The sequence below is a fragment of the Gambusia affinis genome, linkage group LG09 (genome assembly GCF_019740435.1).
Source record: "Gambusia affinis linkage group LG09, SWU_Gaff_1.0, whole genome shotgun sequence".
Taxonomy (NCBI): Eukaryota; Metazoa; Chordata; class Actinopteri; order Cyprinodontiformes; family Poeciliidae; genus Gambusia; species Gambusia affinis.
This window is the reverse complement of record NC_057876.1, coordinates 24,479,460-24,503,481: the sequence shown is the minus strand read 5'-3', so window position 1 is coordinate 24,503,481 and position 24,022 is coordinate 24,479,460. Positions and strand designations below refer to the sequence as shown.

Below are 24,022 nucleotides of genomic sequence, written 5' to 3'. Positions count from 1 at the left end.
TCAGTCCAACAAGTAGCTTCCTTTCCAGTTGGAACGTCACCCTAGTGTCACACTGCTCCAGAAGAAGCACAAGAAGAAGAAAAGAGGAAGAGGAGGCTCACGCCACATCCTCATGTGTCCTCTCCTGTTCCCATCAACAGCTTAGCAACACACGCAAGCTGCTCACCTCAAGCCTGTGGCAAAGTGACTCAGATGAAGGGAAGAGAAAAAAAAAAAAACGACCAAAACCGGCACAGAATGCTGAGCTGGTTTCTCAGCTCATGAAGACGAATGGTTGTTATGTGCTTAGATGTATTATGGGAAACAATTTGTTTTAGATTATGCTAGATCTCCTTGAAGAAGAGTTATGATGGGATACACTTTGTGTTGCTGCTGCATATGAACTTTACTCCCATAGAAATGGGTTGTTTGTCACAAAAAAAGGTAATGATGAAATTGGTGCAATCTGTTGCTTGAGGCCCCATGGATAACGAGGGGGGTTCTGGAGTAAATTGCTCTCAGCTATACTGTATATATGGACACTAGCAGAGTGAGACCTAAAACCCTAAAATGATTACAGAGTCTCTGCTACAGAATCTATGATGATGTTGCAACTTGAACTGAGACTCATTCCTTTGGGCAATATTTTGACTTAACCAGTCAAACTTTGAGTCAAGAGACATTTATAAAACTGCAGCTACCTTCTGCAGTTGTGTTTGATGTAATATTTGCAACAAATCTATGTTTCATTTCATCTTTGATTTAACTTTACAAATCTGGCTTTCGGTGGTTTAATGGAAAGTAGGTTTGGTCACATTAATACTTAATGTGTCCAGATGTATTATGGTCACATTAATACATACCGGTACTAGTAATATTAGTATTTTCTTATAACCAAATTTAAATAAATTCAAGAACAGATGAGATACAAGGTCAAAGAGATTTTACCTTCACAGGTCATCAGTTCCAGAAAGTGGTCTACACTCCAAATTTAGACAAAATGAAAACCTTTCTGCAAAGAAGAGGGGATCAAAAGTTTTCCACAGTGATGTGAAAGACTCATTGGCGGATTAATTCAAGAATGACACGGCACTCCCATCTCTACAGGAGGCAAAGCCTGATTAAAGGATTCACGCAAGAGAATAAAAAAAACGTACAGGTATAAGTTATCAACCCCAACTTCAAACATTAACATCAAAGCTTGCTCCTGTGGAGTTGTTATCGCAATCTTCCATCTGCCACTGAAAATGTCCAAAATACCCTAATGCAACCTAATGTTTCTGTTTTGAGAGCTTCACCTAGCCTCATGTGACAATTCAAGAATTGCGCCTTCAGGTAATTTTGTCAAACCTTGTGTAAAGACACACAGAATAAGGTAAAGCCATGTTTCAATCCCACCGCTGCCACTCAGAGGCTCTTTGATTCAAAACAGCATCAGCAGCAACAGCAAGCTCCTCCGTTTCTCAGCCTGGCAAATTAGAAAAGAGTCCTCACTTCAAAAGAAATCTCAGAGCACTGAAACGAACTGACCTTTTGAGGGAAAATGCAAGTCAAATCAGAACTCAGCAGAAAGACGGGGGAGTGTTTGCTCAGGGCAGTCCTCTCTTTTACCTCTTATCTGCCCGTTTGAGCTCGAACTGAAACAAATGGAAAGAAAGAAAGGGCTTTGTTGCCGTAGAGACAAGTGACAGCTAGGTTTGTTTTACAGCTCTGCCAGTTAAAACAGATCTTAAGTAAAATCACAGAGGCTCTGGGAGGACAGAAAGACACCTGGAACATCAGTCACACCTCTGACATTTACCGTTGACGGAAAGCCATTTTCAAATCGCACACCAGAACCACCAGGCTAAGCTCACGTTATGTAAAGTCCAAAAAGATTTGGATTTCTGCTTGGTTTCTGCTTTTCAGAGATTACAAGAAAACATTTCATCTTCAGTCAGATTAAAACTTATACTTAATTACTTTTAAATATCTGCTAATCTATTAAGTGCAGTTACTCTTAAGTTCTTTTGGTTTAATGTTTGTGTCAAACTGCTCTTAAGAAAATTCCTCCACAAAGTTGTAAAAAAATTACTATTACTATTGTGGACTACAAGCTTGACCACAACAGAAAACATGTTGTAAAACAAAGCATGATTTATACCAAAAGAGGCTAAACAGCTCAACAGAATCCCTAAGTGATTTCAAACAATAAAACTCACATAAATAAACAAATGCAGTTATGAAAAATCTTGGGTCTCCTCCCTTGGGATTTTCAGACTGGTACTCAGCATGATTGTCATCCAAGATGTTACACTGAAACATTGTCTCAGCTGCGATAAGATTTAGTTGTTAGCATGTCATGACATCTTTGATGGCAACAGGTTAGAATATTGATCAATTTGTAGCCAAAGATTTTTCCATTTGTAAAAGAACAAATAATTTTATATAGAACTCCATAGCCCATTTATTGATCATCATTACTTTGAAATAGCCGATTCATCCAACCAATTTTATGTGAAATGACTGAGCCAAGCAGAAGCAATGACAGCTGAATGTTAAAGTGACCTCAGTGTTATCCTTACTGTCTGCCTTTGCAAGGAAACCCCTCCACTAAGCCCTAAATAGAAAAAGGACATTTGAACCCAAGTTCCTTGCAAGCTTCCACTATTAGGGTTTTCTTTTTTTTGATCGAAGTCTTTTTATTGCTTTTTACATAGACCTCATAAAACACTAACAAACATTAACCCACATACACACAAATACAAATCCCTCCAATCCCACCTCTCCTATACCAGATCTATTACCCCGACATGTATCGACCTTGCATTCATACAACAGCCCATGCAAGGTACAGGTTTGTGCATTAACTATTAGGGGTTTTCTAATTGACAGACCAGGCCTAAATTCTTCGCAGTGGCAGATTAATGAGAAAACACACCTACACCCCTGTTGACTTTACCGCTTGTGGAGAATGAGCTTTTAAACATCCGACAGTAGAGAAGCAAAGCGACAGCAATGTTAAGGAATCAGCAGTCCTGACTCAATGGTAATCAATAGCAATCGTTGAACTATTAGAGGCCCATTACAGGGAAGTGTGTTCTGCTGCCTGAACACACGACAGGAATGAGAACACGTAGTTCTCGGCATGCACTCGTAAGTGCAAGTGGAGAAGACATGTGGCTGTTAGGCTGCTGACTTTAATTTCCATTGACTTGCCACCTCTCCCACTGAACCGATTTCCGGAAGCAAACGCACACTTGCATTCAATGCTGCAAACAAACCAGCTCTGAAGGACACGCAGGCTCCTTCAGATGCACAGCCAATCAAATATTAGTCCAGAAGAAGAGAAAGGAAGGCCAGCATTGAGAAAAAACAAATATGAAGACATTTATGCAGATAAACAGATAAATACCTTCCACACAGACATAATATATTAGAGTTTCTGCTCTGATGAGGATCGGCTGAATGCAGCTGGAAAATCACGTCAAACAACAATCCTTTTTTCAATCATTTTGTTTCCATGAGAACGTCTTCTTTTTACGTCACACTTGAAATAAGCACAGTATTAGCTACCGAGAGACTGACTGTAGTGTAGAATGAAATAATACTTTCATACTGTTTTCTGTTCTTACTGGTAGCATCAAAAGACACTTAAACAAATTGATGGAAGGGCACCACCACAAGTGGAGCCTATTTTAAAGACACTCTGAACCTCTTAAGCTAAGTTTAACTAAAAAATACTAAAGAATGAAAACTTGAAGGAAAATAAGAGCAAAAAGAAAGCAATGCTTACAGTGACTATATAAAAGGACTTCATAAAACTTGGAAATCCTCATTCTCATTGCTCAAGAGATCAAAACATAAAAGTTGTTTTAGGAAAATACAAGAAAGCTTTGATGTTCAGAAGTAAAATATTAAGGAATGCAAGATAATGTCTTTTAGTAATTTGCACAGTTTGTCAAGGTTACATTCAGACTTCACTCTGATTTACTCCACTTAAACTACCGTTGGGGTGTGAGGCTGCAGAGTTATATCAAAGTGCTTTTCTTCAAAACTTTAAAACTAGATTTTCTGGTTTTGGAGGTGAAAGTCCAGAAAAATTGTACTGCAGTGTCAACAATTTTTTGGTTGGTCACTTAAGAGAAAAGGTTGCTCCAAAACACCTTTTGTATTAAAAAAAAATAACGGTGTCTTTGCAGATGTGGAAGATGTTCATGTCATTTAAACTAATGCCAGTCTGTCGCATTATGGATGATGGGCTGTGAGCAGTATGCTTCTAAAAAGATGAATGGTTCTGCTCAACTTTAGCTTGGAGCAAAGAGAGGCTATCATTTCTGAAATTAAAGGCCTACTGGTCCAACCAGAGGATGGCTCTGACGTAAATGAGCTCAGGCTCAGATAAGAAGATGACAGTGCTGGATTTCAACTGAGAAACACTTTCACTTCTGTCAGGTTCTCAGGGATGGGCAAATAACATTTTAAGAGGTTTGTGGAAAGTTATGCAACTTTTAAAGCCTGGATTACCCTTGACGGAGAATCAGCAGGGACAAAACATAAAACAATTTTACAAATTAGCCAATTTATATGTTCAGTCATGTTTGAAGATGTGCATTCTTTTATAAAAGAACACAATGAAAACTCTGCTCCTCCATTAACAAAATGTTTGAACTGAGAAACACAAACATCAAACAGAGTTTGCATTTGTCCTTTTAGCCTTTCTAGCCACCAAATGACATGCATGCTAACGTAGATGAACAGTTTAATTTGGTACAAGACTTTAAGTCACACAACTTCATAATTATCAAAAAAATCATAAAGCCATGTGTATTTTTAGGTGTTCTGTTCTTTTTATCTGTTTTCAAATCTACATAACCCAATTGGAAAATTGCAGACAATGCAATACAGGACACATTCATTGCTTTTTTTCATTGGGGTCAGAGGGGTTTATTTTTATGCATGAAACTGAATTGGACATTGCATCACACTGTGACTTTGTGTCGTCAAAGACAAAAAACTAATCAGAATATTCTTGTTTTAGTTTACAGAAATTGGAACCAAAAAGCAATAGCAAGGATTTTGTTTTAAAGTAGGACTGATGCACTTCTGATTAAAATAAGTGATACTTTTAAACTTTGTAGACTTTTGAGATCTACAAGCTGATGGAGGGCCCTGCTATTAAAAAAAAAGATCGGAAAAACTGATGTTCAATGTAGTAAAAGTATCTGACAGGCAAGGAATAAATTCACATTGAATTAACTTCTTGTTCTGATACACAATAATCAAACACCTTTAGCATCTCCATTATTGACAAAGGTTTACAAGATTAAGTTAAAACCTAGAACTTTTACATTTCAGTTGCCTTAGATTAGAATTACAGCAAAGCAAAAGGAAGGGAATCCTGCATGTCACAGATTAATGATTGGGTTATCATCAGTGGTTCCTGAATCTGATTTTATAGAAGAACTTAAACCAGTCAGAAAGATGGTCCGAAAAAAAATGCATCAAAAATAATTTATTTACACAGAACGAAATTTAGTTCTCTTTTAATCCTCGTCTCTTAAATGCATCTCATTTATTTTTTCCTTTAAGTCCATTCTTTGATCAATTTACCCCATCTGTGGTGCCAAGATGAAAACACAAGCCGGGCTCTTCCAAGTGTTCTGGACTTGTGGGATCACCTGGAAGTAATTAGTCACAAAGGGGCTTGCTGAAGTCGCTCAATACTTCTGCCTCACTCATTTAGCTAAAACAGTCAATCAGCTAAAAACTTTCCTCAATGAGGGATGAAAGGCTACTTTTATTTTACAATCAAACCAACAACCTTCTGAGAACACATCAGTTTCTTTTCCTTAAAAGCGTTTCAGCCAAAGTGAAGAGAGGGTTGTTGAAAGGAGGTGCAGATCTTAAAAGCTTCAAGACTTCAGCACTTTGAGGTGTTCATCACAGACAATCAGCTTTGTGTGCTGAGTAAAACAGAATACCGACTGTCTTTGCCCCAATTTGGTTTAAATAAACCCAATTTAAAAAAAAAATCCAACAACAGGAATAAAGAGAAAACTGCCTCAGAAGTAGTAAGAGAAAGTAAGCGCGATTCAATGTTCTTTACTGAAATACAGAACGCTCGACAGGAGTCACTGAACATGATCGAGCCTTTTGCAAGGCACCGTACTTCAAGGAAAAACTTCTCCATCAATATATGAAACTATTCCACTCAGACTAGTGAGTGGAATCAGACTGTGACTCTGTACATTACTTATTGTGGCAGTAAGAGTAAAAACTGGTCATAAATGTCTTGTAAGCAGCTCAAAGTGACTGTTGGCTACTTTTATGAAAAGAAAAAAGTATTCTTAATCATTTAAATAATAAAATAGTCATTTTAAGATGCAAAAGATGGGAGTGCACCGACTGCAGTTTTCTGGCCGATCGCCAATTACAGATCTTTAAAAAGCCTGACCAGCCAAGTCCTATTTTGGCCTATACCAGTTTTTTTTTTTTGTCTGAAATATTGCTAAATATAGCAAGAAAGTCATTGAGTTGGTACCAGTGAGGTAGATATTGTTAACTGCAAACAAATAAACATGACCACTAGTCAAACATTTCTCAAGGGAAAGCAGAAGAGGACAATGGTTGATTTTTAGACCTTTTCTGAGGTGGGGAAAAGTGGGGGATAAGATCAGGTTCATATGCAAGTATTGGCCTATCACCAATCCCAGAAATGAGGGAATCATCACTGATAAACAAATCTGTGAACCTCTACAGATGAAATGCTGGTGAAAACTAAAAATAAAATAACAGAGTTCCTACATGTGATGATGACCAGAAAGGTGCGAAGCAGAAGGTCGACCGGCTTCACCCATCTCTCCGACACGTGGGCCAAAACCTGCGGGATGAGGATTTCTGCAGGAACGTAGAACTGCAGGGCGAAAGTGATGAATATGCCGAAACAATACAGGAGTTTTACTGCCTGGTACGTCCTGCAAGCACACAGAAAATCAGCATAAATATTACCACAAAAACCTCAATTTCCTTAAAAATAATGACAAACAAAATGAAAGTTATTAACTATGATGTGTAGTTTTTATAAACATCACTTGGTCTTTGCTTTCCATTTGAGAGAGATGCTGCTAATTACAATCTTTGAGTTTTCAACCTCATTGAACAGCCAATCTATTCCACTAAAACACAACAGTCACAAAAGCCACTTCAAGGGGCGTCAATCTCCTGCAGCTGTGATGATAGCAACAAGTAATGAGTAAACAAATTCTGTCTGAGACTTCAGTTCCACTTCCGTTACTGCGGGCACGCTGCCATCAGAGGGAACCAGACTGATGGCCAGAAAAATGACACCTTTGTTTCTGAAATGCTGATTATCCAGCTAACTTTATTTATAATTACCGAGGGTTTCTCATTAGCTTTTTACGTCTGTGCTGAACTTTGGGGAAAATAAAAGTTTCAAGTAAAACTTTGTTTTGTACCACAGAAAAAGGTTCAATGTTACCATTACTGCCAGGATAATTTACTCCCCTGGCAAGGTGGAAGGGCTTCACAGGCATCTCTGATCAGAGATCTGTCTAAAGTTAAAATTACACCAGGTTGTCCAAACTGTTGACATATTTCCATCAGCGCTATAGTGCCTAGATATCTAGTCACTAAAAGCAAGTTATCAGGGTTAAACAAGGTCAGCATTCCCAAAGTAAAGACCTACAAAGCAATTTGCGTTATGTGAATGCAAAATGTTTCCTCTCTTAGTCTAAACAAACATTTCATATCATATTAGACTTTGTTAAAAACTGTGGATCGGACCTTTTACTGCAGATAAAAGGAAAAGAGCAGCGCATTCTTTAAGTTCTCTAAACTTTTTGTTATCTTACCAGCAGTTTGGCAGGTTTAAAGTGATGCTGCCGCCGATGTGCTCTCCAAAGCACATGTACCCTATGGTGCCGAGGCTGATGTAGAGGAATGTGACGATGCCCATACCCAGATACAAAACCTGGGTGAATTTCTGCGGCTGCTGCATTTTATTTTCCAGAGGGAGGACCTTCCAATGCACAAAGACACAAACAAGGCAGGAAAAGTAAAACGATCGCTCAGCAGGTGAAAACCCAGTGAACATGTTTTTGCAGTCTGCTTATAATCAGTTACTCAAAAAGTCTCTTGTTCTCAGATTGTGATCTTTTGATTTCAGCATCTGGACATTACAGGAAAGCCTAAATTTGCATTGACATTTCAGCAAAAGCCCATGGCTCCATTTCATGGCATTCAACATGTTCAAAAGCATTATATTCATCCCTTCATACTGTGCTGGTGGCAAGTGAAACAAATGAAGGTTTTGTTTTCTTATCCACACCTCCCACAGAGACCTATGTGATCAGCAGACTTTACAAAGAAAAGATACAAACAACATTTGGGCCTGTGATCTTGTCCTCTAGATATTTTTGCCAGGATCACATCCAATTAAAATCCCAAACAGGGCTTTGGCAGAAGAATCTAACACATGTGGACACACCACATGCCTGTGTATTTGAACAAAACCAGGGTTACTTATAGTCACCATGAACAAAGAAAGTCCAATATGTTTCAACTGTCAGTATTTGGGCATCAGGAAATAATGATTTGGCATTAGGTTCTAGGATTATTTTGTGGTTGGCGCAAGCAGCAACATTTTTCTGTTGCCCTATCCGTGGACCATGTTGTGTGACGCCAATAGTTCCAGCTTACCCGTGATGTTATTCTAAGGACCTACCACTAAAGGAGGTCTGGGAATGGTGCAGTACAGGTCAGGTGTATGGGCCGTTTTTACACAGGAAATAGACAAACGAGCATACCAAACGGCACCGACCCATACCATACTGCTCAGTGGAAACGAGGCATTAATGTCTGACCACAGACCTTCAACCTGACTGGCATGTATACTTTAACTAACTCATTTGTTTGGGCTCTTGGTCCCATTGATTATGTTGGGCCGATCTTCATTTGGATAGATCATTTTGTTCTTTTACTCTAGAATACAAGGCAGTTCAAGGTTATTTTCATGGCTGCCAAATCTTCACTTTCAATCACAATATCTGATAAATAAGATTGATCAAATATGTATCGTATTATCAAGTCTTATTTGACAATAATATTTGTTCTTAGGGATTTTTGGAATTATGATCAGACCTCTTCACTTCAGCCCCATCTGGACAATGGAAATGGTTCCAGAAGTCCGGTTGTTCAGGCAAGATCTACCTGAATGAACTTAGCGTAAACGCTCCTCACCTTTTTGTAAATTTATTTTAACTACAGTCAGGTGAAAAAGCTGTGCACAATGTGCAATTACTTATATACAGACTGTTGAAGATGGTCAGAAATGTGATGCAACAGTTGAAAGACAAAAGAAATGCTGCTGAACTCAATCGATGACAAAGGAATAACAATCTGGTTTCAAAATGCCACAAAAAAGCACTAAGAAGTGTATAAAAGTGAATTGTGAGGTTTTAGTTTTTCGGATACAAATAAGCATTTTAAATGATTTTATGGACTGATCAGGAACATCATTATTATTTGTAGTTCTATTGGCATCAAACTGCAATGAATGGTATATTCTGAAACTTTCGATCAGAACCAGCATGACCTTGTTTTGCAATCTGAGCTACAGTCTTGTCTGGACAGCTGTAAACCAGGAAATCCTAACAAAGGCTGCAGTTTTAGAAATGTTCTGACCCAGCTACCTTCACATTACAATCTGGACCCTGTCATTCTCACATTTGATTATATCTTCATGCTTTTAACACATAAACTTTAACACACAATCCCCTTTAACTGTGTATAGAAAAATGCAGTGTTGTTCACATGTCACTGCTCACAATGTCACTCTGGTTGGTATATTTCTCATCATAAAACAGCACTTTGGAAAAAATCTGATATTTTTTTTCCATTTTCTGTGTTCTAAACAGATGGTACTATAGATAAATAATAGATGCAATTGTATTAAATAGTTGAAGCAGATAAAAATTTGAAGAATTTCTCATCATTCTTTGACTGTCATCACGTCTTGGTCACTCACCACGCCGATCCCCTCAAAGGCAAAGATGGCCGTCCCAAAAAACAGAGGGTAGTCCTTGGCTCTGCCGACCTTTGGTAGATCAATAGGAAACGTGATGTTCTGTTAGGGTAAAAAAAAAAAAAAAAAAGAAGAAAAGAAAGATTAATGGTTTACTTCAGGCATGTCCGGACATTTGATATCATCTTTCAAAGGCTTTCTGAAGGTTAATTAGTGATTCATTATGGCCAACTACCATACAACTGTTTCAAATCTACCCAAATCAAGTCTGCAGTCAAGGGGTCCTCTCTGCAGATTACCGACAGTCACGTTAAAGTAAGACCTTGTGCAAGGAGGACGCCCCACCTTTTGACAGCTGAACTCATTTGCTGGCTGAAGCCTGCAAATTACCTTTGCTTGTAGCAATTATTTAATACAATTACTCTGCTCTGTTCGCAGCAGCAAAAAAAAAAAAAAAAAGAAAGAAAGAAAAATCTGGATAATATATGAGGAACTCTTATTACTTGTTAAAAAAGTCAACAGGAGAATTACAGATGATGCTAGTTATTAAACATGTTCTCTGTCAGTGAAAGACAATCTTGCATTGAAAGTAGGGCAGAAAGAAGAATCATGTTAATAATGATGAACAGATTATTGAAATAATCATAAACGAACTTAGAAATCAATTAATTGTTAACTGTATCATATATAGACCCCCCCCAAAAAAAAAACATTTTGCTTTAATTTAACCAAAACTATAAATTAAACATTTTGCATTTAAGATAAAAAAAAATTATAATAATCATCTATCTGTAAATATGTTCTACCCAGAACTCTTCAAGTGGTAGTTTCAACTTCACCTAGTTTAAATTCTGTAAAAATAAAAATCCATTACGCATTTTTTGATATCCAATTATTAATCAGTTAATCAAAGAAAATAAATAAATAACTAGATTAGTTATTTATTAGCCATGCAATGTATCAATTGAGTTTCACAAGTTGATGTAAGAAGTGTTTTTTTTAGCTACTTTTACTACAAATGATACACTAAGGTAATGCTATGTTGTTGCATTTCTGGCAAAAAACTAATACATTTTTAAAAAGAATTGAAGTATTTGTTTGTATCTTAATGTATTTCTAAACTTGCATAAAAATATTTAAGTGAATAAAAATCTGCAGAATGTGTCAATTTCCATTAATTGTTAAAATAATCTACAGATTAAATGATAATCAATTACAATTGATCAACAATTATTAGTTACATCCCTAATTTAAAAAATGTTCTCCTTATACAGCAACTCTGATCTGACTTGGGTTAAAACTCCTCAAATGAATGAACATTAATTTATCATTCCATATTTATATCATTAAATACAAAATAAGGAAGGTTCTTCTGTGTAACAAGGACATGTCAACAAATTTGAACTACAAAGCAGTCGAAATGAGCAACTGAGAAAGTAAATGTAAAACTTCTTGTAGTCAGTGTCCTTCAGTTTTGCTGAACTTTGTTGATGCAGATCCAGCTTATGGGTCACATATCTCAGTCCCAAATCTTTGTGAGGTTTCTGATGCAAGAAATTGTTTCGTTTCAAGGCAAGGCCATTCCTCGGCGAACACGAGTACTATATATATCTGCAAAGCACAGAAGCAGGATGATGAAATGGTCGAAGGCCAGGAAACATGTAATCTGGAGACTCTTGTCTTCACTGGTTGTTCTGTTATTCAAAAAAAAGCTCAAAATCCAATTGGCTTAGCAACCACAAAGCTGGACAGCGGGGAGAGACGGAAAACTGGGAGTTTATTGTGTTCAGATGGAAAGTTTCATGAACAAAAGTTCAAGCTGAAGTATTGATTCTAATGTAATCACAAAAATATTGATCTTTTTTCCTATAGGCTAAAAGATGAGTCATATTATCGCACACAGAATACTATTGCATCAGCACCAGCAGAATGAAAAAAATCCACGTTCCCCTACACCGACAAACTTAATGACATTCTCATTGATCTGGATATATCTTGCTGTTTAGGAATCAAGATATTAAATCACTGCAATATTTACTTTGTGGCCGTTTCCCAAAGAAAGTTAGGTTGTTAGGTTTCATTTGAATGAAACTGAAAGCTTTCAGAAAGAGGGAAGTTTTAATTTTGGTTAAATGGTTGATCCAGATTTGATCAGAGAATAGTTTTAAGTAAACAAACATAACATGAGCAGCTGAAAGACGTAAAATAATTATTTTGAGACCTTCAGAATAAGAATGAAAATAAAACTGAACAAAATGTCCTTCAAAGCAGCAATCGATACTTTCCTGCAACTTCACTGAAAAAAAAAAAAAACATTGGCAGACAGAGGATAAAAATTATTAAATTTCTGTGATTAGAGCACATCAGTTTGCCTCATAATGAACTAAAACATTCTTCTCATGATGTGGGAATATTTTCAGACTCTAAATTAGCTTAGATTTGAGGTTTTTTTAAGTCTGGAAAAGTAAAATAATGATTTAATTGATGAGAAAAGCTGAACAGGCATATTTACTCCACAATTGTGTTGCAAATCAGCTTGTGAAATCGCATCTACACAAAACTGCTGGAATTGTTGCCTCATGTTTCTCAGTATGACATTTTCTGATTCTGAGCTTCAGTTTGAAAATAAAATTTAAATCAGGACACAGTTGATCTAATCATGAAGAGTGAATAAACTATATTCCTGCATGGAATGCCTTTTTATCTAAATATAAATAAATAATAAATTAAAGTTTGTACAAAGGCATTTGCTGAATTTTCCAGATTTCTACAGACTTTACCCCTTTTCAATCATTTTACTTGCATGATCATAAAAGCAAATATATGCTGGAGGCTTAAAGGAAAGGAAAGCTTGTATCAAACAGAAAATAAAGTTTGAAACCCGCCTGTTTGCATCAAAGTTTATGCCCATAACCTTTTCTAGATTTTGAGTGTGTGTGGTCAGGGAAAAAAATGAAAATGTTCAGTTTTGATGCTTTTTATGAAAAAGAAAACATAAAAAAAAATCTAATTTTTAGCATCTGGTCTGCTAACAGCAAAGGGAAAATTGAAAGGAAACAAAACATTTTATTTAAAATAATCATTAGAATTTTCCTTCTATTTGAGCTGAAAGGTCTTTGGGGAAATCATTGTATTAGATAATTAATGAGTTTAATCTATAACTGTTATTTTAAGACTAGTTATTTAAATCTAAACAGACCCAATCAAGTCCATTCTGAAGCAGATGGATGGAGGATGTCTGGGTCCTGTGAGAGTCCTGAAAGGATTTATCTCCCAGCAGAACCTCCACTGATCCTCATGACTCGAGGGAATGCATATACCAGAAACTCAAAATGAGGCCAAGATATGCAAATCCTGGCATCTCCTGACAATCTGCGTTTACAGCGGCGACGGAACTGCACCGCCTGCACAGATGAGTCAGTGTGAGCCTTCTCTGCCACACGGTGTTTCAAACTAAGATTGATTTGTTTGTCTTCCACGTGTGTAAATATAACCCAGAGAGTCAGGTTGCAATAAAGATTACACGAATCAGAACGGGAGATAAAAGATAAATGAGGTGGTTACCATGAAGGAGTAGACGTAGATCAGAATCAGACTCAGGGTCATGACCAGGTTTGCAAGGAGAGATAAGGGAGCCAAGAACTTCAGGTTGGGGGTGAAAACCAGGACGATGAAGAAGGGCAGGAAGAAGAGCATGTAGATCCGGGAGTCGAAACTGGGAACCAGGACATCCGTCTGGTTGGTGTGGTTCACCTGGCAGCTGGAGGTGGTGGCATTGGCAGCTTCCACAACCTGGAAAACAAAACAAAAAGTGATTCAAAAACGAGTCAAAGAAATGCCTTCTATACAAAAAACAAGTCAAAAAGCACAACCATGTTAAACCAGGATCAAATAATTGTACTTTTCTCCCAAAGAAATACAGAAAAAAAAACAAAGCCCAAAGAAAAACTACAAAGCCTGAAGAACTATTGATGAATAACGCTTTGGCAGTCCAATCCAAATCCAATCTAAAAATATAAGCTGCATTGTATGTTTTCAAGAATGGTACATCTTTTAGACAATTAGCGAAAGGATGCTACCCTCTAGTGGTGAGAAGATGCACAACAAGAATTAAACACTATGTTTCTTCATCAGAAATGTCAGTTTCTGAAGCGTTTTTCACTAGTTCCCAAAGATTTTAAGGCAAACAAAATGATAAAGCATTGATTTCTAAAGGCTGTTAAAAACAATTCCAGACAGAATCGATTTGTAGTGAAAAGTTCACAAGTCAAAGGTGAACTCATTTCTGTGACGTCACAGCGACCATATTTCATCACACGCTTTTGAGAAAAGGAGATAAAAAGTTAAGACCTTTGAACAAGATTACTTGATTATATTCATATTTTCCTCAACTGAGTGATAATCCCTTAACAACCAGGACGAAATCTAAATACGTGAGCAGGAAAATGGGCACACATCAAGATGTTTTATAATATTTCCTCCCGATGAGGACAATGTAATGCTTTTTGTTAAAGCTAAAGGGATAAATATTACACAAATGCACGAGTGTGAGAGTATTTGTAATTATTATTATTTTATAATGCAAAATCTGAACATTCTTTGTAACCTGAAGAGAAATTCGACCAGCATTTCCTGGGTTTTTCCACTTTGTCCTGCTGTTAAGGCAAAACCAATAGCTGGTACTGACCTTCCAACTTGTATAACCTTTGAATGATAGAATCTGCAAACAGATCCTTTCAAAACTGTGTAAACTTCCATTCTAAGTAAAGGTGTCTTTGTTTGACCTGAGAGAACCCAAAGTTAAGAATCTGAGTAAAGAGATCCAGTTCTGTGTGTCTACATTTCTGCTCTTTCTAATCCAGCAGTCCAAGTGGTTTAATATCAGCAAACAAGGTGACCTGAAATGTCATGCCGACACGGCAAATATTATCCTCAAATATTCTCTAGTGGGATCAGCATGAGAGACAGTTCTGAATGTACAAGCAGGTGTTGTAAGGTGTGTATCTTTGTGAGCGTTCAAGACCTGCTTGATGTTGTCACTAAGGAAAACGAAGTAGACGCAGCAGAAGCCAATCTGAGTGATGATGAGGAACAAGTTCACCGTCCGACTGAGAAACAAGAGACAGAGGAAGAGCACACAGTCAGATGTCAGTTGTTAACAGCCGTTATTTACCAAAGTTTTCACAACTTCAGATGATCTCCGTTTTGCTTGGACTAACTAAATTCCGTTTGTTACATTTGTTTTTCTCTTAAAAAACACAAGGACAATATTTTTTTGTAAAAAACAAAAAAATGCCCCAAGACAAGATTTTGGGGCATTTCCTGCCCCAAAATCTTATCTTGGGGCAGGAAATGAACCCAAGATAAGAATTTGCTGAAACCTATGGAAGACAATAAAAATAATAAACAGTCTAATAAGGTATTCTAATTTTTCTAGTAGCATGAACTTCCACTTATTTTCTGTTTTCAGTAAAAGCAATTATATTTATATCATGTTCAACATTTTATTACAAATTTTTACTTAAATACCATGAAACCATAGTAATTCTCCTGAGGTTTATGCCTAAAAAAGATCATTTTTAATATGCAAATAAACCCTAGATTTTAGAAGGGAATAGAAAAGTGTGTACTTTCATTTCAACATATATCTGCTTATTTCATTTTTTTTTTTATTGCAAATTTTCACTGACTTAGAGTTTCCTGATGAGAAAGTACATTTATTTTTTGTCTAATAGGAACACCTTGCCTGGGATATTTCTGGGTTTGAGTAAAGATATCAACATTGTAACTGATTGTTTTTCCTCTCACCTTCCCCATCGTGAACGGCTCCTCAGCCATGACACATTTTCCATCCCATACTGCATCACCTCTCCGTAGGTCATAGATGGCTGGTTCATCCTAGGAAAAACAGCAAATGGAGCAAGAAAGTGAAAACTAAATGTAGAAAATGCTGTTCGGTAGCTGAAAAGTATGGAACAATTGGCAGGAAATGAACCCAATAATACACCACAGCTTTAAATGAAGGCTTGGAAGGAAACAAACCAAGAAATGGAAACCACTGGACCAATACTTTGTCCACCTACATAAAGGTAAATATTTAATCATACAACACAGTGTTTTGCAACAATATGACCCTTCTGTGTCTGAGAGGAAGTGATGACTCTGCATTAAAGAAAACAGTTTCTATGAACGTAGTTGTTGTGCAATTTTAGACTGATACGGAAGCATTTCCTGTCTTGTTTTTAGACTTCCTAGAAGACCGCCTTCATTCATGCTTCTGATCCAGTTAATCTTCTTTAACCCAAGTGGTGGAGATACAGGAGATCTTTGTATGAACTTAGCAAAGGTTGACAGATGAAGCATGGGCTGCAGCTTGCAAACTAGTGAAGACACAATAACTGCTCACTAACATATAGGACCCACAGGGAGTTAATGGTTCAGCGGCAGGGAATGTTAAAAACACCAGCAGCACAACTCCCAGCTTCTGATTAGTCGAGCTGATTACATACAGTGTATACATGGTGTGTGGGATTTGTCTGGCAGCGCTGACGAAAGTGTGAGAGCACACACGACAAGCTGCCAAAGGGCTCCTGATTACTGAGCAGAAAATAGAGACCTAGTGGAAAGTAATCTGTCTACAGGACCTGGCAAAACACACAATGAGCCACACAGAGAGGAAATTAGGAAATTTAGGTTTCAGTTACAGTGACCAGAAAGTTAAATTAACACAATCTAAACAGAGAAAAAAGCTGCACTCTGAGTTGAGCATGGAACCCAAACATCATTTTAAGGTGTGCACATATGTAATTAAGTGGAATCACTTATGGGGTAAAATGAATTGCATTAAATTGTATCTGATCTCCACCCTCCTGTGCAAAACCAGACACAAGCAAATGTTTACCATTACCCCATTTTAAACGGCAGTATTTGACTTTTAACCTGCGGCTGAAATATATTTTTTACTTACTTTGCACTGAGGTGGTGGGAACATTTCACCAGGAGCTTCATGCAATGGACTGCGATGATTCCCATAACCAGGAGACTGACTGGTCCAAGCTGGAAACAAGAAAACAGAGCTAGATAAAAATAGTAACAACCAGGGTTTCTGCAGGTTTCACCAATTCAAATTTAAGACCACTATTAAAAGAATTCAAGATCTACATCTCCACAGAAACGTTTAAACATTGCTGATAGATTTACACTTATCCATGATAGATGCAAAAAAAAGTTAACTACGGTACCTAGCTAGCTTTTTCTAGCTATCTAGAAAGGGTATGTTAGCAGTGAGTTAGCCGTAGCCTCAACTGTCTGGAGTCACAGAAACTTTTGACTGACAGAAAAGTCCAGTGAGAAAAAAAATACACAGAATGCACAAGATTAAATAGTTCTGTCAAAACAAAATTTAGAACCAATGATAGATCCTTGCTGCAAGTTAATTGATACTTAACTGTATCACAAACTGTAAACACAAACTTAAATGTATAGATCTAAAATCTAAACAAAACTTAACATTAAGCAAAGCCTATGTGGAAACCATTCAGTATTTCAAAAGCTCATGTTCTCAGGATGCAGACAGGAATTTAACAGACTTGAAATGTGGAGCGCTTGAAATATGATCAGTCCTTTTCAGCCTCGTCTCATCTTCAACAAAGCCAGAGCATGAGAAGTTTAGGCGTGGTTTATTTGAACAAATAAGCCACTTTCACACACTACTGTGTTTAAGAGCATATAAATGAGATGTTTGAAGGGTAGAGTCAATTTGCTCTGGGAACTTAACTCCACTTCCTAATAAAGAAACTTAGTTCAACGTTTTATGTGACTGAACAAGTTTGACTTGTTAAAAACAATTGTAGGAAAAGAGAAAAAGAGCTGCAATATTTTTCCTAGGAGCCAGAGTTTTGTAGCAGGCATACAATTCTTCATTAGCACAGGACAGATTAGGAGTATCTGTGCATTAGGTTTTTTTTCTGAGGCATTGTGACAGTGATGTTTCAGGATCCTATAAAAATAGCTCATAGAGCACATGAAAAATGTGTTATTTACATTCTGACAACCAAAACAGAAAAAGTTAATGGATAAAATAATACAGTTAGCATTTACCCATACTATAACAGTTTATGTGACCAAACACATCATATACAGCTTAATGACTACTGACAAATGAAGACTATAAGACTCTTGTTTCTTGACTCTCTTGTTTCTGTTAAAAAGCAGGACATACATCAAGAACATTTTGTCCTCAGAAATAACATGCTTGAAGCACAACAAAAGTCTGTATAATACCAGTCTCTAACAATTTGTACAAAAATACATAAATGAATGCAAGGACTGGTACTCAACTCCCAACAATGAAGAGATGATGTTCGAATTTAATTTCTGCAAATTAAAACTAGATTCTGTGTTGAACTTAGAGATTATATTTTAAAGAGAAAATGAATCCCCTCTTTCACAACAGTATGAAGTTTCTGTAAGATTATTAGAAATTTAATAGCTTAAAAAACAGAGATGTTGGTATTTTTATAGTTTATTGAGCAAACCATGAATCAATTGAAAAATAAACTTGCCACCAGTTTGACCTTATAAGAACAAAACTAAAAACTGTTGTCTTGATGATCTTGATGTATGGTGTGACTTTCATATTCTTCAGAACAACATGCAAATAGATTTCTCTTTACTTGTTGCACAAGCAAGATTTCCTATTATATAGACCACAATTTGCAACTTGTAGATGTTTTGTTTTGATACCAGGTGCCTCTGAAAGTCTGAAAAGTGTCGCTGCTGCATCTCTGTCTTTCACCCAGCTGAAAGGAACGCAAGCAGAATCTAATTTTTAAAGGCCCAGCCTCTGGTTTTACCTCGAACGATTGGACAATAGCATCTTTGTGCTTACCACCAGTCCGGCGTTTTTCACAGCCAGAGGCAGCCCCAGCAGACCAGTACCGATGTTCCCCTTCAGAAGATGGATCAGAGTCTGACAGAAACTGAAAAATGGCAAAAAAAAACAAACAAAAAAAAAAACTGTTTCGAAGCTGTTCTGAGTGGCAGTTCTGTTTGAATGTATTTCACTCACGAGGTTCCTGTTCTTCCCCCGATCCGCTCATAGTTCCGCTGGGGTCTGGATGGCCCAGGAGACGGACATAGAGAGTCCGTTTCTGATGGGTTTTGATCAGAAAAGAGAGAACCTGTCACATGAAGGGAACAAGTGATGAGAAGGACATTTACAGAAGACAATTACAGCTCTGGAAAATAAATATTGAAATGTTTGTCAACTTTATACTCGTATAGTTATGTGTAAAGTCAACAGCACGTAACACTATGATATTTTTCTTATTCTATTCTTAAATTACTCCCTTTTGAATGTAAATCACACAATTTGTGTTAAGTGTGTAAAGCTAGAAAATAAGGTCTGTGTAAACATTTCCATCTGCTCATAATGGGAATGAAAGTTATTAGTTTCAGACTTTTCATTTATTGTTTTTATGACTAATTGATAACATACATCAATCAATTTTAGTGAATTCTAAATACAGAAATTACAAGCACAAAATTAAATCTATTAGTTGCTGAAATGTTGCAAAGCAAGTTGATCTATTATTCCAACAGACATTCATGACAATGATGGGCAGTATGTAAACTTTTTCACTAACTTTACTTAATGTTAAACAGAATTATATTCCATGTTTCTTCACATCCAGCTGCACCAAGGTCTTGCTTGCAGCATGAGCAGGTTCACCACAAACAACTCTTTCATATTAGAGAAGTCATGTGTCAAATCTATTTACAGGAAATAATCCATTCTATTTAGGGTTCACAAGACATCCCACATGAACGTTTCAATTCAAAACTAAAGATACTTTGAGACACTGGACATGCAGAGGGAAGGAAATACAGATGCATTCATTCTGCTGAAAGTTTATCACCTCATTTGTTTGATATCAAGTGTGCACTGAGGTCAGTGCTCATAAAAAATAGATAAACTGAAACCTCATGACTTTGTCAGAAACCAGTTTAATGCAGAGATTCCAGTCCTTTTGGAGGGCAGCTGACTCTAATGAACAAGAAACAGAAGACTTTTTTTGGTCGTGCTGAAAACGAACAACGACAAGAAGCTCTGCAGCTGCAGACTGATGCATGCATGCTTACATATTTTCAATAAAAACACCAAACGGGTCACCATAGCAGCAGCTAGACTCCAGAAAATCAGCACAGTTCATTAGCTACATTGGAACAAAGTATGCGTCATCACAGTGTGAAGACGGACTTTAAAATGAAAGGGAAGCCCATCTTTAAAACATCCAAAGATTCAGAAACCTTTTTATTAAGACAGCAACGTTGATACTCATGACTCTGGCACAACAAGAATAGTCAGTGGTTTGAAATTAGTAAATTAAGTTTACTGCCTAACAAAAGGTGGTGTATAAAATTTGCGTCAAGATCAAAAGTTGCATTTTTTCTGGAAAAGTTTGGAGCTAAATTAATATAGAATGAAAAAAAAGGCACCCTACTAAAAACATTTAAGGCCCAACTTCGCTATCAAACTGTTGTCTCATGTAACTCACGCCAGAACAGCAAAGTAAGATATATTTCACTGAGAGATTTAATCTACAACACTGACCAGATGCTGAGTCTTTAATCATTAATAAACATGCAAATCTGAAATTCTTATTGGTAAAGACAAGCTAAAATTCTGAAAGTTTGTATTCATCACATTGGAGCATTAAAAAGCGTATTTAATATAAAAAAATTTTAAGTGATGGGGAAGGCTAATAACTAAACTGTTCAACAGACATTCACCAACACCCTCCACACGATGCTAAACCACAAAATGCCATTGCTAAAGAAGGTGTCTGTTCTCAAAGTGCTGTGTCACAGAATATTCAAGAAACTTTAAGTGGAAGAAAAAAGTATGGTAAAATGGGTGAGCGACATGGACTTAGAATTTTATCCCGATATTTTATGGTAGCATAGTATGCTAAAAACTTTAGTTTCTTAAATAAATTATCTTATTGAATATATTATAATTCACTGAGATACACAAGTAATAATGAAACAAGTGTTTGTGACCTCCTGCCAAAGAAGACACAAGCCATCAGACCAATCTCATAAATGAAATGAAAGCTGCGTTGATGATTTGATGAGATTGCATGTAATCTGTCTGCGACCAAGTTCATTCTGTCTCACACTGCAACAACAAAAAGAATATTTTACCTTCCAAGTTTTATGATATTGATTACATATTTCCTACCCTCTGTTCTGCCATCCACGTCGCTGGATGCCATCATGGTGGGTCGGGTGGCGCTCGCGGGTGCACGGGTGTCTTTTCTCCCAGCCTCACAGATCCCGATGCAGCAAAGATAAACGGCTCAGCATGGACAGCTTCTAACTGTGAAAAAAAATGCTGTGCTGTTAGATGCAGCAACTCCAGGAAACCACGAATGAGTTCCAGCACAAAGGCAGATTGTAAAAAATGTTGCATTAATAACTGCAGCTTAGATGGGATGCAATAACAGTGGAAAAAATATAAAAGTCCTACTTTCTGACAAGTTTCTGACAATTTGCTGACTTCTTCCTGTCTAGGTCTGTCACCATAAACATTAAATTAAAACAATTAATCGCACGAAAAATTAAAACTATCGACCTCATCTTAATTATCGGCTTTATCGTCTCTTCCGGCCTTTTTCTCCTTCTGTTGATGACACTGCATGACAAAAAAGGCTCAACGCCATCGCTCTCCACTGACGTCTTCCTTCCTCTTTTCCTTAGTATAATGCCCAGCGCACATTACACCATCTTAGAGTTGCCATTTTCAAAACCTGAGCGATCACACATTAGCCGACAGAAAAACTAGGTATAAAGGTTCGATCGGGTTCGATCCTGCCAGGTAGTGTCCAACAATGGGCACAAAATAATGGCAACAAGTTCAGTTAACTAATTTTAAAACCAGGCATTAATCAATGCTTTTCTACAATCTACCTGCAATGCATGTGGCTAGCGTCAGTCCTGACTGAATGAAAATCATCATAACGTCACGTTAACGAAGAACAGCCGAAAAGTTACCGTGTTTATCAACTGTGGTAACAATTTCGCTCCAACTCCTCCCCTCGTCATTTCTGTATTCTTTGCACAAAGCGTTTTATAAACATTAATGTTGTTTCCACATATCATCTCCGAAGTCCGGGTTGCGCCGTGTCAGCTGTTTGGGATTCCCCTCTGCAATTTCCCCTCAGAAAGCACGGAGGAGAATCCGATTTGGCTACCTGTCACATTCAACAGGCTGCGTTAACAGTCCCAGTGGGGAAAACCCCTGATTTAGATCGGAGCGGCCACGACGATCTACGTAACACACCACACACTATGATCGGTTACGAAATCGCAAGAGAATCTTAGAACGACCAACATTCTCAGATTGTCGTAAGAGGAAAATAAATAAATCAATCAATAAATAAAAAATAAATCGAGTAGAGTTGCAGGACACCGGCCCTCGAGGACCAGGAGTGCCCACCTCTGGTATACAGACTTCAAAATCTGCACTCTTTTGGTTGAATGCAGTATTTATTTCCACTTTGGCTTCATGTTGTTTAGTTTTTATTCAAGTGCGTTTTATGTAAATGGAGATTGAGAATCCATTTCATTTTTGTATTTGGTTGTTTTGTTTATCAGTTCCAGTGTTAAGTGTTCTTTTGAAAATAATGTGCATCTCTCTTTGGCTGGAAATCGCATGCATTACTACGTCATTTCCATTAAATCAGCGTACAAAGGTCTTCAAACAATATTATCATTTATCGCAATAATTTTTGAGACAATTAATCGCTCAGAAAAATTTGTTATCGTGACAGGCCTATTCCTGTCAGAATTGAACATGTAAACAGAACGTGAGCATGGTCCTCACATGCTTCTTTATGCCAGAACTGTTGTCAGAATGCTGAGCTCAGCACCTGACCTAACCATGATGGTCTATATTTAAATGTTTCTGTGGAGAAAAAAACTTGATGACTGAACAGAATGTGTCTGGAACAGAACAGACTCAATATATGTAAACAAAACATGATTAAAAGGAGAAAAACACTTGCACAGTAAATTATAACCTTTCACTATTTTTCCTGACGCAGACAAAAACAGTGAAATGCTAAGGAAGTATTGATCTCTGTAAATGTAATGCAAATTGACAAAGAAGTGCTTTAAAAATTCCACTGTTGTACTAAATTTTAATTATTTTTTTATATGCAGGTAAAATCAAAATAACCTGCACTTTTTCAGTTATCAAAGCACAATGAAAATATAAATATTCTGTGTGTTTTAGTAGATTTTATGCTAAACTTTATTTTTTCTTTTTGAATGGAAACAAAGCTTGCACCTGTTCAAGCAGGTCTAATATTTCTCACATTTTGGCCCAAATAGCAATAAAAAATACCCTCCAACCAGGCACCAATTGCATTGAACTTTATCTGACTCACTATAGAGCGCTAATCTCTAAGTGCCTCTCCCATCTTTAAGGCTCCTGCAGTCACTATTAGGGAGCATCCAGGCCAAATAAACCCAGATGTTATGCAAGACGAGCACAATGGAAGGAAATTCAAACAGATCCCGTTTGGCATCTGCTGTGTAATTAAACAGGACTTTGTTTGAAGATTTTGCTGTGCACCTGTCTGTTAATAGCTGCAAAAGAGACAAAAGTCAAAAGGTTTAGGAAACAACCTGTTTGCATGTTTAGTGAGCAGAGCCGTTAAGAAATCAGGAACAAACAGGAATTTTTAAACCACAACTTCCTGTGTAACAAAACAGTATTTTCTAAGCTAAAGTCTAACGCAGCAATTATTAAGTGCAACTATACTGCAACTTTTACATGCATCCCTTCTCCAACACGCACACTAAATTAATGACTGGTTAAAAGAGATGAAGAACATACTGGTGAAGGAATTCAGCCATTATTCAGTTGTGCTGGAAATGAGATGCAGCTAAAGTTGTAGCTGTCGAGGACCCTGGTGTGGTGAGTCTGTGTGTGCATTACAGAATGTATAA

General features: G+C 37.1%; 1 protein-coding gene across 3 annotated transcripts in view; it reads right to left on the bottom strand.

Annotated features, from left to right (window-relative positions):
* The window catches only part of slc36a1 (solute carrier family 36 member 1), a 39,492-nt gene that overhangs the window by 13,930 nt on the left and 1,540 nt on the right, over positions 1 to 24,022 (bottom strand). For 2 of the 3 annotated variants that reach the window (XM_044126190.1, XM_044126189.1), the window contains exons 2-11: positions 21,249 to 21,386; positions 19,074 to 19,185; positions 18,894 to 18,984; positions 16,971 to 17,059; positions 15,812 to 15,901; positions 15,027 to 15,111; positions 13,568 to 13,795; positions 10,007 to 10,105; positions 7,833 to 7,999; positions 6,766 to 6,935 (exon numbers count right to left, since the gene is read on the bottom strand). In XM_044126190.1, coding sequence (XP_043982125.1) covers positions 6,766 to 6,935; positions 7,833 to 7,999; positions 10,007 to 10,105; positions 13,568 to 13,795; positions 15,027 to 15,111; positions 15,812 to 15,901; positions 16,971 to 17,059; positions 18,894 to 18,984; positions 19,074 to 19,185; positions 21,249 to 21,285 — 1,168 coding nt within the window. In that variant the 5' untranslated portion in view covers positions 21,286 to 21,386. The remainder of the gene's footprint in view (positions 1 to 6,765; positions 6,936 to 7,832; positions 8,000 to 10,006; positions 10,106 to 13,567; positions 13,796 to 15,026; positions 15,112 to 15,811; positions 15,902 to 16,970; positions 17,060 to 18,893; positions 18,985 to 19,073; positions 19,186 to 21,248; positions 21,387 to 24,022) is intronic. The other variant, XM_044126191.1, reaches the window with a different exon arrangement.